General features: G+C 36.3%; 1 protein-coding gene across 9 annotated transcripts in view; it reads left to right on the top strand.

Annotated features, from left to right (window-relative positions):
- PCNX1 (pecanex 1) overlaps positions 1-16,381 on the top strand; it is a 96,470-nt gene that overhangs the window by 41,539 nt on the left and 38,550 nt on the right. For 6 of the 9 annotated variants that reach the window (XR_012764624.1, XM_075427297.1, XM_075427295.1 and 3 more), the window contains 6 exons: positions 6,019-6,109; positions 7,826-7,883; positions 10,087-10,304; positions 11,376-11,529; positions 12,306-12,338; positions 13,372-13,543. Coding sequence is in view for 8 of the 9 variants with exons in the window: in XM_075427297.1 (XP_075283412.1) it covers positions 6,019-6,109; positions 7,826-7,883; positions 10,087-10,304; positions 11,376-11,529; positions 12,306-12,338; positions 13,372-13,543 (726 nt within the window). In the remaining variant the exon portion in view is untranslated. The remainder of the gene's footprint in view (positions 1-6,018; positions 6,110-7,825; positions 7,884-10,086; positions 10,305-11,375; positions 11,530-12,305; positions 12,339-13,371; positions 13,544-16,381) is intronic. The other 3 variants (XM_075427296.1, XM_075427292.1, XM_075427294.1) reach the window with 2 other exon arrangements.

Genomic DNA, 16,381 nt, shown 5'->3' with positions numbered 1-16,381 from the left:
TTCAGAGATACTGGTTATATCTGTCCAAGGTTAACACTGAGATTTATTCTTAAAGCCACTGTTACTGTATTTGAAGGATTTGGTTCATCTCACCCAACATACAATCAAGTTTTACAGAATTCAAGATTTAATCTACTATCTAGTTAAGCCTGAGGTATTTAAGAAGATGTATTACTATTGTTGTAGTAGAAACCAAAGTGGATGATGTAAGAAATTCAACATTGCATCCCGGCTCTCTAAAAAGGCATATTCATTGCACTTGGCGTGTATTGGAGTCTACAGAAATTTATATAGCTAAATTCTTCTGAAGTTGTGCGTACTGTGCTTATATGGGGCAGCACATTGCCTTTGGGAGGCACAAAGCTTCCAGGATCTGCTCAGTTAAAAATCTGGTGTATAACAGGGATTTATTCCTGAACTGAAGCTCTGAGTATCTGTTGAGAAACCTTCCATGCGTGAAAGCAGCCATTATAGGCAAGATCTGTTTTTATTATTTTAGGAAAATTAATTTTCTAGTTTGTGTAGCAGGCTTTGTGTGACAGGTACTGTCTTTTGTTAGGGTAAAGTGGTGAAAGGTTTCACGTGTATGGTTCCTTTATCATGCCTGACAAGAAGGGAGAGTATCTTTTCTTGTAAGTGGTACATGGCGGGTGGGGGGGCTGGGGGTAGGTGGTGTTTTTTATAATCCTCAGTCAGGGATGAAGTAACACTGCTGTTTTGTTTCACTGAAATCTAAGGCTGTTGGTTTTGCTCTGTTGTCCCAAGATACCTTTACGGTGAAAGATGACCATGTTTACTTTAGATTGTATATGGTTTGGGGGTGGGGGAGTGTAGTAGATAGTTTTTTTTCTTTTTTTTCTTTAACTTTTATTCTGATGTTGATCAAAGCAATGCAGAAAATACGACCAATTCTTTGTCATTGTGGAAATTGCTGTGGCTGCCCAAGGCAGAAAAAATATTGAAAATAGAGGCTGGGGAAAAGGTTTTGAAACAAAATCTGATTTACAGTAACTGGAAATTTAAGTGACAAATGTAGTAGGTGGGATTATATATCTCTGTACAATGCATGTAAGAATTTCTTTCCTTACTGAAATTCTATTATCATCTGAAAAACAAACTGTGTGTGTGTTAACTTATGTTAAAAGCCCCCATGTTTAGGACACTTTTTGTGCACCAATGCAGTATCTGCTTATGCATTATTTCTGTTTATATGTTGATGTCAAGCTGCAGCTCTTAACAGGACATACAATTTTTAATTTTTTGTTTGCTTTAAAGACTTGTGCCTGTTACTTGATTCTGGTGGCTCATTGTATGAAGGATGAACTGTAATGGTATTATACCTAGCCTACATCTAGTCTGGTGACTGTACAGTCATCTTTAACTGGGCATTGTCCTGAAAGTAAGGCAAGAGATGTTTTGAGGCGTTATCTTTAACCTTCCAGGTTTGAAGTAGAAAGATATTTATCTATTACGTTGTTGTTTTGTGAGGGGGAAGGAATTTGAAAGGGTGGAAAAGGAGCTTAATGTGGAGCAGTAAACAGGAAGTAAATCACAGGAGGAATGCAGGACAGAAAGGAAAGGTGACAGACCAAGTGCCGTGATTATAGGCAGGATTAATATAATATGAATCCAGAAAGCAGCAAAACACATACCAGGACTTAAGTGAATGACAGTTTTCAGAGTGCAGTGTGCCAGTACTGATGCCTTTTATTATCACTAATACCTGATTCTTGAGACGTGTAGGTAATGGGTGGGATTTTTCAGTGCTTGCAGCAAAGGCTGTAAGTGTTACAATTTATGAAGTAGTTAGGAATCCAAGTACTGGGTTATCAGAACAAATGCCCAGTCTCTGAAACTGGGGTGAAATAACAACCTCTTGTCCTCAGCTATATGATTTTTTTGTTTTGAGGAATATTGCTTTTGTGATAAGAGATAACTGGTCATCTGGAGCTTTAGAATACAGTTACGCTGCTGTGTTGGACTTCTGATTGTATCACTTACTTACATGCAAGTGATAATATTTCACGTTTACTGAAGTATTTTAATTTATGAAGGCAGTTGGATGGTCTTGGAGATCAAAACTTTTCTCCAAATACAGATATATAGCCTGATCACTGATTTTATTACAAACAATTTGGAATCAGTTCCTCAATATGTTTTTATAGTAAAGTAGACTTAATTTCTTTGGAATGGATTGGGGGAGTATTTTCAAAGGTACAAGTAGAAAATAAACACTCACTTGCCACTGTTCCTATTGAAAATACCCCTGTTGTAATCTGTAGAATTCTACATAATAGGTAAGTTACTCTGACAGACTTCATACAGAAATAAAAAATGAACTGCTTTGCGGTGTTCTGAGAACTTGTAAGTCTTCGTACTGCAGCTGAAGGTAAAATTTTGACCTCTAGAAGTGATAGCTGCTTGCATGCTACTGAGTATTCAGATTCTGATGGTTTTGTTGATTTTGCTGACTAGGATTTAAAAATATTGTCGTAAGTAGTAGATGAATATATCTTAATGATCTAAAGATGACATAGGCTTCAACATCTCAAAAAGTGTTACCAATTTTCAGAAATAGTTTGAAAGGTTTAAAACAAAGTAATATTTATTAGATGGAAAACTGGGAAGTGTAGTGAAAACATAGCTGAGGAAACCATCAAAGCACCATTTTGGTTGGATCCTGAGCCACTTCAGTTGTCCAGGTTTCATCTGTGTAAGCTCATCAGCCTGTTGCTGTCATTGATTCCCCTAAGTGTTGGAACACCAGTTTGTACAGTGTGAACTGTTGTTGCAATGTTGTCTCTGGACGTGATGGTGAGATATTTTTGTCTTTCTTTGAAACAAGTTTCTTTGTTTCAAAAGTGCATTCATCTTGTCCTTTCCTCGTGTCAGAACAAAGATGTATTTTGGATTTGTGTGCCTGAGTATCAATGACTTGGTTTCGTTATTTTTGTAACCTGACCCGAATAGAATATTGTTTGTGGGACTTTAATTTGCCAAGAGCTCACCGCTCTCCCTTTGAGCTGGTGGAGCGGAGATGTTCCAAGCATTGCTGTTTAGTGGACGAACATGCTGTTGGCTCTGTTTCTTGATTTGAAAAATAAGCCTTTGAGTCTGCCATTTGTTGACAACTTGATGAAACAGCAATCCTTGGAGAAAGAAGACACTTTCTTCTTAAGCTTCTTCAGTGTAATGCTGTCAAAAATATTTCAGAGAATGCTGTGGGAGAGCTAGGAATGGGAAGGAGATAAAATTACTAGGGTAATTAAAAACATTAGGTGTATCCATACGTATTGAATCTTACGAGCATTCAGATCTTTCATTAGAGTTTGGGTGTGCTGTGAGGAAACTGCTGTTACCTTGCACAGTTTAAACAGTGTTTAATTGATATGACTTTGGAGCTCAGCAGTGGCATCCTCAGTCAAACCTTAGGGTTTGCGTCCTCAACAGCACTGAATAGTCCTGGCATCTTTTCTGCTTTGGATGAGTTGAGGCTTTTTGGGAGCCTTTTGATTTTTTTCTTTTTTTTTTTTTTTTTTTTTTAAAGCGAGGGGGGAAGGGGAAGAGGCAACTTAGTTTTATTGAGAAGCCAGACTTTTCTTGACAGAGCTAACTTTCAATAGGAAGCCTGTGTAAATAGGGGGAGTGAATTGCAAGTATGGCAAAACCTGAGTCTGTTTTTTTAGTATGTGTGAAACAATTGGAATGAAGTGTTCTATCTGTTTGCTATGTCTCTGTTAACCAGGTTTGTTTTATCCCACCATAGCTGTGCAGTACTTATAGCAGCAACACAAATGCAGTGTATTTTGACAGGTTTAAAAATGAGTTGGATGTGAGGGAACTGTAGATATTTTCTAATGTGAAGTGTTTTATGCTGAATGTTTTTCGTAGCTTGAGGCTCTTTTCAGACATTTGACATAAGTGTAATGGTTCAGTAAACTACTTTTGAAACAAATGTCTCATGTATTTTCTCAGCCCAAGAGAATGGGAAATTATATCTTTCAAGTAGTATATTCTAATTTCTATGACTAGAATTTCATTAATTTAAAAATCAGAAAATTTAGTTTCCAGGCTCTCAGCTCAGTACTGCAAAACCATGAAGAATTTAATCTAAACTTGCTTGTCTTTTAAGGACTGGTTGCATGGAAGATTTTCCCCTAATAAGTTATGCATAAGTCCTGACTAGAACCTGAAGTGTGTTATCTAACATCTTCATGTCTGCTGTTGAAAATTTTTCTACTGATGCAGTTGAGAAATAGTCCTGTGTAACTGAGGTTATTTATTAGTTGTAGGAAGAATCCTAATGTCTTGCGCTAGCTTAAACTTTAAACTTAAGTAACAATTTACAACACTATGCATTAAAAACCAAAGGGTATTTAACTAAAGCACTTCATGAAAATCGTAACTATTGAGGAAAAAACCCTAACAAGTGAACTTTTCACCTGTTTCCTGTGTTTCCTATAAACGTCTACAGCAGATGTAATTAAATATCGAGAGAGCGCTGTTGCGTTGCTGAGCTCTGGTGCACGCTGCATGTGACTCCTGAACTCTGTAGCTGTCTGCCTTGCCAGGATGGTGGCCTTAGCACGGCTGTGGTATCTGGTTGGTCTGAAGTGCCTACTCTGAAGGCAGAATGCTTTGTGAAGATACTTTCAATATACCAGTGTTTTTCCTTAATTTCACTGGTTTTAATCATCCAGTTTGAGGTTTTTAACCTTCTTGCTTTCAGACAATTCTAAATTGAACTGTCTGTGGCTCTGAAGAGGAGTTGGAGCAGGATCATAGTGTGTTTAAATGTATGTGTCAAAACCTACTATATCAGAAGCAGGTTGTGTTCTTACAGAAAGGGGGAAGTTTGGAAGCTCTGATCTTGTTAGGTATCTCTCCTGGGACTGCTTGTTATTCTGTACCAACAGAAGAAGAGCAAGCTGCAAGACATGCAGCTGAGAGGTGTATGCGGTTTTTGCTTCAGATGCTCCAAAGTGGGTTCTTTTTTTGTATGAGCAGATCTTAAAATATTGCATGCTATGCATTGTGGCTTAAGAAGGGTTTTGAGCTAGAAGAGTTTGAGAAATTGGCAGAACATTTCGTATGAGATCACTATTTCAAAATCAGCTTCCTGCATTCAGAACTGAAGTATATTGAACCTGGCCTTCAGGGGAAATTACAATGCTTATCTCTCTGATCAGACTACTGTGGGAGAAGGGCACTGTAAAAGCATCATATTTGTGAGTAAGGTAATTTATCATTTGAGTTATAATCTCTGGCTACTTTTTTGTTAATTATATATTTAGGAATAGCTTGATACTATTAATTCAAAAGGTTTTTAATAACAACTTTAGGAAATGATCGTTAATGGAGTTCCAGTAGCTCCAGATGGTTTATCTTAGAAGTTAGTTTGCAGTCTTTGTACATTGAAGTGTTTGCTTCTGGCTTATAGAATAAATCTCTGCCTGCAATTCCTTTTTTAGTTTTTCTAGAGATAAAACTTAGAAGTATGTCAGGCCACTTCTTTCACTCTTTGTTTTCACATAGACATGTGCCTCAAAAGAATTTTATTCAGGACACTTGAGGAATCTCTGCCTTAGCTAAATGCCATGGTTCTTAAATGCTAATAGAGAATGATTTACTGGTTGGTCTACTGGGGGTGGGGAAGAACTGAAGAAGCTGGTCATTGCAAGTTGTTTGCCTGGTTATTCTCTAAGGGGGGGGAGGTTTACACTATGCTTCTGTTGTGTTGTGTTAATGGTGACACCTTGTAAATACAAACTTTAAAAATTTAATTCAATATTGCAGTTTACTGTATATATGTCATGTAAAATGCTATGAAAGGGCCGAGTAGCTAATGTCTTGTCTGCACTGGTGACACATTACTATGTAATCACATTTTACATTTTGACACTGATGTAAATTTAAATGTCTAAATTGATTTCAGTAGGAAGTTAATAAATAGAAACTAGTGCCAGTGGGATGAAACATTATGAAATTTTGACCTGCTTTTGACCTTTTCTTTAATAGGTAAGTTCAGTTCTACGCTCTACGAGACAGGGGGCTGCGACATGTCACTTGTGAACTTTGAGCCAGCTGCAAGAAGAGCATCCAACATCTGGTGTGTGTGAAGGCCAGTCAAGAGTGATGATTCGTGTCTTACTGCAACAAAATCTGTGATTTTAATTTTAAAAGGTCGTTTAATATGGACTGCAAAAATAATCAATATACAATACTATCCATATACTTTTACTTTTGAAACCTAAGTGATTTTTACTAGAAGATGACACTAACTGCATAAATAATCTTCTCCACTTAAATAAATCTCAGAAAATGAAACTACTATTAGCTTAAGCAATAAATGTTCAAACTGAGAACTTGACAAATGCATTTTTCATTGGTTTATAGAAAGCCTTTCTTAAAGGATTTAATCCAGGTTTGGGGAAAGTAGATGGCTGTTGACCGTAATGGCTATTAACTTATTTACAAATGAACTTCCAATTGTGAAGCAAATGTAAACTGATAAATTTGATGGCATGAAACAATACATGGAAGTGTTAACATGCCTGAGGTTACATCTTGACTTAGAGTTGAAATAGCTAGCTGCATACTGGAAAGTTCATCTGCTGTTGGAAAGATGCCCTTTCTTTCTCTGAAGGGATAGGAGGCAGAAGAAAGAAAAACAACCCAGAACCTACTCCTCTCCTCCCTCCCCCGCCATCCACTTCACGTAGAACTGCTCTGAGTCTATTGTGTCATGCTGAACACTACAAATTCCCACCACGTGTAGGTGGAATAGCTATTGTATTTATGGAGTAATGAATGTAAAAGCTCCCAGTTCAAGTCTGTCTTGTGAAAGTGTGCAGGTGCCTTTTGTAGACTTGAACTTTGACAAAAAGTTCTGTATTCCTTGCACAAAGCTGCCAATGCCTGCCTCTACTGCTTGCATGTTCCAGATGCAATGGCTTTGCTGATGGCTGCTGTTATGAAGTTATATGTGCTAATGGAAGGAACAAACTGGCCACATCCAAATAATCAGATCTCAGCTTTTGAGAGTACTTGAGTTTCAGTGAAGTAAAATTGATAACAAAGAATGTTTTTATCTTAAGGCAAGGAACTGAAGGGAAGTTGCATAAATTTGATACAAGTCTTACAGCCATGTGATTTACATGGAAAACAAACATCCAAAAGATACCCAAAATTGGGGGAAAAAGCAATGGTTGGATGTGGACTCTCATACAGTAAGAGAAATTTCTCCTGATCTCTAATGAATGGAAATTGCAAAGTAATTTTGCTCTTCTTACTAGAAGTTTAAGTTTATTTAAAGTTAAATTTTTCAAAGCAATTGAAGATTAAGTAACTCAGTATACTTGTGTTAAGTATGTACTATTTGTGGCAGTTTCGGGACCTTGGTAAAAGCAGTATAGAATTAATAAGAACTCTGTATGTGAACACAGAGCGAACTGTGCACTCCTTTAGATATGTGATGCGTGTTGATACATCAGTAGCTAACAGATTATAAAATGTCTTTGTTTTTTCAGGTGGAATAATTACTGTCATGATAATCCTTGTTAGACAAGTTAGAGACTAGGTGTTGAGAAAATTATACCAAGGGTAAGGGTAAAGAGTCTCCTGACTTATTATAACTACAGGATTTGTCACAATACACGAGATTAAGTGGATATTTGTATTTAAAATTTGTGATCAAAGAAAAAACTTAAAGGTTTTTAGATAAAATTTGCAATGAGTCAAAATTAATTTGGGACACTAGAAAATTAGTGGCCTGTTGAAATAAAATGTAGTTTTATAATCTGAAGTCTTTCCCCTGTTCTTATAGTGACACGGACTCTCACGTATCGAGTTCTACCTCAGTTCGCTTTTATCCACATGATCTAGTAAGTTTTTCTTATTTATTTTTAAAGCATGCAAAAAATCAGAAGACTTTCCAATTTTATAGCACTGATTAATCATCCTATGTGGTAGTTCTGTGTTCTTTAAGAAGGAATTTTACCTGGGTTTAAATGAAGATAAAGTATTTATTGTTGCAATGTCTTCAGATGTACACACAAATTCATCTTTCTGCATAGTACTTCAGAATTTAAATATAAATGGTTTCCTCTGATCTAAAGAACAGGAATTTTCTAAATCACGTGGAAATTGGATGTCTTGTAAAGGTTTCCAGAGATAACTGGACAACTTGGACAGAGTTTTCCTGCCTTGCATTACTCAGATTAGCAGGCAGCAGAAAGAATAAATTTTGTATTCTGACCAAGAGAAACTTCAGTAATTTCCCTGGAAGGAATTTAAAAAACGGTATTTGGAATCTGCTGTACAAAATTTTAATTCATACACAAGGAGTGATGGGGAGGGGAGGGGGAAGGCAGAGGGATACACTGTTTCATACTGAAAATAGCTTTAGAATTCCTTAGGTTTGTGTCCTCAAACAATTTATATTGTTAAGTGCAGACGTACCTGTACTCTTAATTCTGAAGTCTTGTATCACTGTGTCATGAAAGCAGTGCAAATGGTCATGATTTTGAAGATCATGATTAAGTGAGGAAACCAAAGTATAATGAAGTACCTAATGACCTAATCAAGAGAGAAAATGAAATATGGATTCAGCATTTGGCAAAGGAGCAAGACACTTCCATTTGCCTGGCCATGCTTTTGATCAAGAATGTGCTTTTCAAACCTGATGTCTGCTAGAGAAACACTCTTTGCTTTCCACCATCCCTCTTGAAAATGTACCCTTCAAAAAAGAGGCTGCATTACCTGTTACGTGCTGTTGGTTTGTCCATGTGGTCCTGTTGGAGGGAATGATTCTATTTAAGGCAAACTCATATTTGTAAAAGCTTAGCCCATGTGCCTAAATGGAAATTTCCACCACAATTTATTATTAGTGCACCGAATGTTACATTATGGTGCTTCTACCTTTTAAGAAAGCAAGTTTTGAAGAAGTTGTCAAAAGCACTTGCTTGCTGACACAGCTTATTTTACATAGTATATTTTTTACTTTTGAAATGGCTTTAGAAATGGAGTGTTCCTGCTTGGTTTTATGAGTATTTTTCTAGGAAGGAATAGCTGCCTTAGCATAGTTACAGTACACTGATGCGTTAGTCATGAAAAAATTTTTCAAAACCAAAAAGCTGAATGTTAAACTTTAAGATAATTGTGTGTTTCAGAAAAAAAAACCCACAACAAAAACCCCCCAAATCCCCCTAACAACAACAAAAAAGCCCACCACACTGAAAAAAAACCCTTTGATTTTGACACTTAGAGGTGACATATTTAAATTTTACTCTATGCATTAAAAGATTTTTTCATTAAATGACATTTTAATAATGATATTGTTTAAGAATAAAGGACAGTGCATAAGATGTTTCTTGGCCTGTTAAAGATGACACATGTACAGTAGTTGCTTTTTGACCTGCTGAGTACTCTACTTAAATGTCCTTTATGGTTGTTAGTATTACTGTGATTTCAAGAGAACTGTAGAAAGACAAACAACGAAATAAGTGAGAAATACAGTCAGTCATAAATATTATTTGACTAGTTAGAGGAGACTTATTTTTCATTTGTCTCCGAGTATATTCTGAACGTAGTGAGTTTGAATTTGACCACTGGTGCATGCGTATGTTGCTTTGTTGTGCGAGAACAACCATTTGGCATGGGTGCGTATGCATATGAGCTGACTATAAGAAATGTGTTCTAATTTATTTAAATTTAGAATTGGATTATTCTTGTAGTATATGTTATTCCTCTTCACGTATCAGTTTACTTGTCTTCAAATTTGAAGTTTTCAGAGTAAATGAGATAATGTGCTTGGAAGACATGTTCATACTTCATTTGAAATAAGGTGTATGCTAAAATGCCAAACAGTTGTGTTGTATGTATGCAAACTATTATTGCTGCCAGTGCTATTTGTTTGCCATGATAAGGACAGGAAAAGTAAGTAGAAGCCTGAGAACTGACACTGTTTAACATACAACTTCTCAAAAGTGAGACAAAATATCTCTAGCAGTCTTTTCCAAAGCAGTTTTCAGTAGAAGACAGTGATATGATAAAAATAAGCTTTTGTTAATACTGACTTTCTTTTAGATTTCTCTTCCTCAGATCAGGTTGAACAGGCTGCTAACCATGGATACAGATCTGCTGGAGCAGCAAGATATTGACCTGAGCCCTGACCTTCAGGACCACATGCAACCTCCAGAGGAAGCAGCTCAAAAAGTCAAGCAGTACTATCGCTTTTGGATCCTGCCTAAGATTTGGATTAGCATCAATTTTGATAGATTAACTCTTCTGGCTTTATTTGATAGGTGAGATCCTCGTGTGTTACTAGACCTCAAAAAGTAAAGATTAAAAAATAACAACTAGGGTAAAACAGATAAGGCTATCCTTAGAGAATTGTACTCTGAAATATGAAAAAATAATACAAAATGCAGTTTTTCTAAAATAATGAAGGCTACTCTTCTTCTTCTCCAGTAATGCTAAAAAGGTGAAAAAAAAAAAAAAAACCCAAACCCCTCGCTTCGCAGGAGTGGGGTGATAACATATTTGAATGGTCAGAAAGAGAGATTTGTTGGTAATCTTTAAAGCTAGAAAATAACCTTCAAAAAACTAATTGAAAGCGTCTAGAACCTGGCAGACACATTATTTCAGCAAGTGGAGAGAGAATTTACCTGCTGTTTCAAAGCATTTTTCCAAAGGGTCATCTAATACTGTAACCTGTTGTCCCTGCTACTTTTACCTAGTGGAATAAAACAAAGGTGACCCCCCGCAAGTTACCAGCTTCTGAAATGTGTAGAGTATGTCAATTTTGGTAATGAACTTTCTTGAGATAAACAATATAGTAGTGATTCTGTCCAGGCAGAAAAACTATTAATTCTGTTCATAAGCAATATCATACAGAATTCTCTTTATTCCACTTGGCATATCTTAGCCAAGTGAGAATATTTTTAGTTTCTTCATTGCAAAACCATGAATTACAGATTGTATACAGATCAGCTATGATGTGTATATCTCTCACAGGCTTGTAATCATGCTATATGGGCCTTGAATATAAATTTATATTATAGACCATGGTTCTGGTTGAGCATTTGAAATATTTCTCAAGTTATCTGCTGAAGTTATTTTCTCTGTTTAAAGTTCAATTCCGTAAGATACTAGTTGCTTTCAGCTATCATTGAAATCCTGCTAGCTTCTAGCTTTGCTAAAGGACAGTGTTGCTAGTATAGTCTATGCAAGATCAAATCTATTCTTAACTACTTTGCTACCAGCAGCATTGCTCTTTTTAACTGCTGACCTGAACTATTCCCTTGCAGCTTTTTCTAGACGTAGTTAGCTTTTAATTATCTCTTTTTTTTTTTTCCCCTCTCCCTCTAATACAGGAATCGTGAGATCCTTGAAAACGTGTTAGCAGTCATCCTAGCTATTCTAGTTGCATTTCTGGGCTCTGTACTTCTTATAGAGGGCTTTTTCAAGGATATTTGGGTCTTCCAGTTCTGCCTGGTAATAGCCAGTTGTCAGTACTCGCTGTTGAAGGTACTTCAATTTCTATCTTCACCTTCTATAAGCAATAGAAATAACTTTGGTTGGGTGTTGCAGGTTAGAGCTTTAAGGAAAAAAGTGCATGTTTATCACTTAAAAAGAAATCAGTAAACTTGAACTTCGTGGAAAGTTTGGTAGATGGTCGTACAAGGTCACTTCACTAGAATGGTTCTGCATATGTTTGTTAAACAATCCTTTATTTGTTGTTCTCATGCACTTTCTGTTTTCCCAAAGAGGAACACATTCTTACTGGTTCAAAACAGCCTGCAAACTAAACTTGAAGTTGTTTGGTTTGGTGTTTTGTGGATTTTTAGGGGTTTTTGGGGGGTTTTTTGGTTTGTTTTTTTTTTTTAGTGGATATGCCTCAATGCATTCATATCTAAGCACATTTTTAATCAGAATCTTATTTGTTACTAGACAATTATTAATGGTATTATTATAATTTAAGAATGATTGTTCATTTCCTTATGATTTAACTATTAGAGTGGAAATTAGATTTAAAATTAAAGCGCGTAACACATTTTGTGTCTTAAAAGGAAAGTTCTAAAAAATATTTTTAAACTTTGTCTGTAGATGTATACTCTTTTAACAGGTTTTGTGGTTTAATATATTGCGCTGTTTAAAGGCTGTGGAGTGGCTTGACAATTGTAAAATTGTTGTAGTTACTATTAAAAGAACTTTAATCAAGAAAGGTGCGGGGGGGGCGGTAAATACACTCATCTGTAGATTGGGTAACTTTCCTAACTTGCCTCTTTTCATTTTGGTCTTAGAGCGTTCAGCCAGATTCTTCTTCCCCTCGACATGTAAGTCATGGGCATGTGTCACTGTACTAACCCTGCAGATGCAGAACTTCCACAGAGAATTGATCTTTTTTGTTTGGTCTTTTTGGTGTTTCTCTTATGCTTATAAGACACAAATGCTTATGTTGTCCTAGTGTGCATGAAGCAAACTGATACTCCTTTTTTCTCCCCGTATGCTTTGTTTGTGTTTAGCAAATCATGTCCTCCCTGTTTTAATCCTAGGTTTTGCTATAGACCCATATTGTGATAGTTATTTTGATGAATCTTTAGTATTCCAGCATTTGTACTGAGAAGTATTCTTAATGTTGTAATTTGCTATGCTGGTATGAACTGACACAGCTTTGATGTTCTATTCTGGTCTTCTAGATCATAGTGTGCACACAGCCTTATTTTTTCACTCTAAGCTGAGTATGCAATGCTCTAGTGAGTATGAACATTTGAACATGGAAATGTTAATGTGCTTGTGTTGCACAATATGTTTATATTCTATTGTGTCTCTGCTAGATTGCCAAGACAAAATATTTTTATGTCCTACATAAGATATGAAAAAAGCATTATTCTTATGCAGCAAGTAATTAATATTATTTTAGGTAAGAAGTTACATGTTTTAATGAACACACAAATACAGATTTTTCTTTTTTTTTCCCCAGCAGGAGCAGTGTGTGAATAATAAACTTTAATTGCTTTTTTGTTCAAAATTAATATATGCTTTTGCTTATGAAGCCTAGCCAGAGTTTCTCTGGCGTTTAGTATTGCGAGAAACGTACTTTAAAACTTAGTGGAGAGTAAGAGTAAACATAGCTTGGTCTACCGTAATCGAACTGTTGTGTCCGTGTTATATCAAAACCACAAAAACTCCCCCTTTATCACTGCAAGGCAACACATTAAGGATTTTATGAACAAAACTTAAGGATGTGTTGAGGTGACAGTATATTAATTGATTAACGATTAATTTTGGTTCTGATATTCTGTAACAGAAAAGTAACAATTACCTTTTCTGCTAATAATGAAATAAATGTTCTTTTTTTTTAAACAGGGTCATAATCGTATCATAGCCTATAGTAGGCCTGTATATTTCTGTTTATGTTGTGGTCTTATTTGGCTGTTGGATTATGGCAGCAGAAACATATCTACAACAAGATTCAGGTTGTATGGAATGGCTTTCACGAACCCATTGCTGCTGCTGTCAGCCAGGGATTTAGTTATAGGTGAGCGGCTTTTTTCATATATTTGAATTCTTTGCTTCACCACAGTAGAAATCTTTTTTTGGGCCCCCCCCCCCCATTTTGTTATGACACTGTTGCAGCATCACCTTCTAAATGCAGTTCATTTATTTTCCATTGGAAAGAGTAGTTTTAGCTTTGCGAATTTTATGAGAAAATTCCCCCCACCCCCATAGCTTTGCTGTAACAAACTGCAGAGATGTCAGCTAATATGGTGTCATAAGAAAAAAAATAGTTTTAGTTGCTTGATTACATAGTACATTACTCCTCATCCCTGAACTTTCTTTTCTTTCTTCTTAACTTGGACCTGGATATGCTACCCTGTGCTCGGACCTGGCTGCCCAGTAGTTAAAGATTTGATTTGGACTCTTTCGTACTCCCTAGAGGGGCATATAGCAAATGAGTAAGAGTTCTCTTAAATCAGGTTATTTGTGTTTTCCAATCAGGTAGAGCAGTACGGCCACAATTTTGAAAAACATGATAGATTTAATCTTACTTTAATGTGTCTCTTCTCAGAACAGGCCTATCAGCAATACCAAAAATACAGTTTTGGGCTACATGAGGTACTTTCATTGTACTCTGAGCAGCACAGTGCATTCACAATACTGCTGACATTTAACACAGCATCCCCCATCCCCCCAGAAAAGACCCTAACCCAGAAAAGCAAACAACAAAAAAGCCACCCCGAAATAAAAAACCTTTCCCGTTTACTTACAAAATTTATTGAATATAGTAACTGCTACATAATCTCAAACAGAGCCCAAAGAAAGGGGGGAGAGAGTATAAACATTTTAATACTATCTTATCGTGGAAACGTTGTGCATATTCTTTAATGGAGCAAGGTTATTTGGGTGATCCTCTCTGGACCACCTCTTTGGAGGAGGAAGAAAATCTGTACAAATTCGTGTAAATTGAACACACTCTTCGGTTGTACCAAAATACCTGTGCATGAAAGACTACAGCAGTTAAATGTTACAACTGCATGCCTCCAGTTTTTGGACAGTCTTCTGTCCAAGAAAAATGAAAACTTCGTTTTGATTCTTGCTCCCCCCGCCCTCCACCCCTTCATTTTTGACTTTTAATGGATTAATAAGAATGACTGACTTGGGCATTTTGGGAATTAGTATTTATTACTTGATTTTTAGGAGCATCCTGAATTTAATACCTCATACTGTTTCCCCCTTCAGCTTTCTGCTAGTAAATCTGTATTTAAGTTCAAACGTCCGGAGGGAAAATGTATAAGCCCCTTATTTATGAACACAGTATTGTCCAGGCATTTCCAAAGGTGCTTTTCTACAGATTCTGTGGATCTGTTTGTGCACTGGCATACTTCATTCCGCATGCGTGATGGAAGTAGAAGTTAAGGCAGCAGATACTTTTGATGCATTCAACATATAAAACTAGCTTAATTTCCCTTTGTTTATGCTCTGTCAAGTTCAGAAGTCTTTTTTCCCTTTCCTGTCACCTTCAGTCATTGCCATAATGTATACGCATATCCCCATAAGGTAATACATAACTGTATATGTAGGTGGTGTGTTGTATTGTGAAAGTGACCTACTTTTTAGAAGTACTTAAGGGTCTTTTCCGGCTTTAAAAAGATGTGCTGGCATCTTCACCAGGCTGTGTCCATTGTGGGATTAGCTTTTAAAACTTCTTAGTTCAAGACTTCTGAATGCTTTTTGATCCCTATGTTCTACTGTTCTTTTCGGGTATCTTGCACCAGCTTATGTGGTTTATATTTCTTAGCAGGTCTACCAATAGAAAAATCAGATTTGCTGAACCGCTCTGACTTCTTAAGAAATAAACCAAATAAAAACCTACACCACTCCACCATTACCCCCTTACCTTTGGAGCAACTCTTAAAGTTGCTGAAGCACTGTTTCAGAAAGCTTTGTGTATATTGCAAAGCAAGCTGACTGCTAGCAAACATAGTTTGTTAGCACGAAGTAAAGATCTCAGCTGCCTTTTTTCCCATTCCCAGGCATAGCTACTAGAACAACACAGGTGTGGGGCAAGGCAAACTTTGTGTTTGGATAACATAATTGCTGTGTCCTTGCCCGCAGACAAGTCAGGGCTGGTATAAATTTTTAACGTATGTATTTTGTCCCCTGAATATGGGGCTTGATTGATTGGTCTAAATCTGCTCCACATTTATAATAATTATTTTCTGTTTTCACCTCTGTGGTCCCCATTAGAGACCGATACTGTTACAGACTTTAAAAGCTATCAGAAATGTTGGCTTTTTGCTGGACTTCTCTTTATAAATCATGTATTCCCAGATCTATTTTGTAATTTTGTTTTTAATGTGCCAAAGATAGTTCAACTTGTAGGCCTTCACAAAACAGCTTTTTAACCTGTCAGTGAGAGAACACTTTGCCTGATATGTAGGCTTCCTTGAGTAATGATTTGAGATAAAGGTTTGACTTGAGAGTTCTGGGAAATATTTTCTGCTGGTCCACAGTCTTGTATTTCCTAATTTGTATCAGTAAAAAGATGCAGAACTCAATGTTTTTCTCAAGCCCTGAACCTACATGTGTTTAAACAACGTTTAGCTGTTTAACTTTGCCAAGGAGTAGGAAGAAAAACAAAAATCAGATTCTCAGTACCTATCTCACTGTAGATATTTCTAATGTGATACCCTTTAGTATCCAACAATTCTGTGGATATAAAGTTAGAAACTTAAAATTGAGACCAGTTATTCTTTACTTGTGATACTTTAAAATTGATTTCTTTTGGTCACTGAAGCTACAAGTCAGTAAGTTAATTATAGAAAATCCTCCCTGAACTGTCAGATTTTGTCTGCTACAGTTATTTTCACTGTTT

This window comes from Opisthocomus hoazin, chromosome 7 (genome assembly GCF_030867145.1).
Source record: "Opisthocomus hoazin isolate bOpiHoa1 chromosome 7, bOpiHoa1.hap1, whole genome shotgun sequence".
NCBI classification, from domain to species: Eukaryota; Metazoa; Chordata; class Aves; order Opisthocomiformes; family Opisthocomidae; genus Opisthocomus; species Opisthocomus hoazin.
This window is presented reverse-complemented; position numbering and strand designations above follow the sequence as displayed.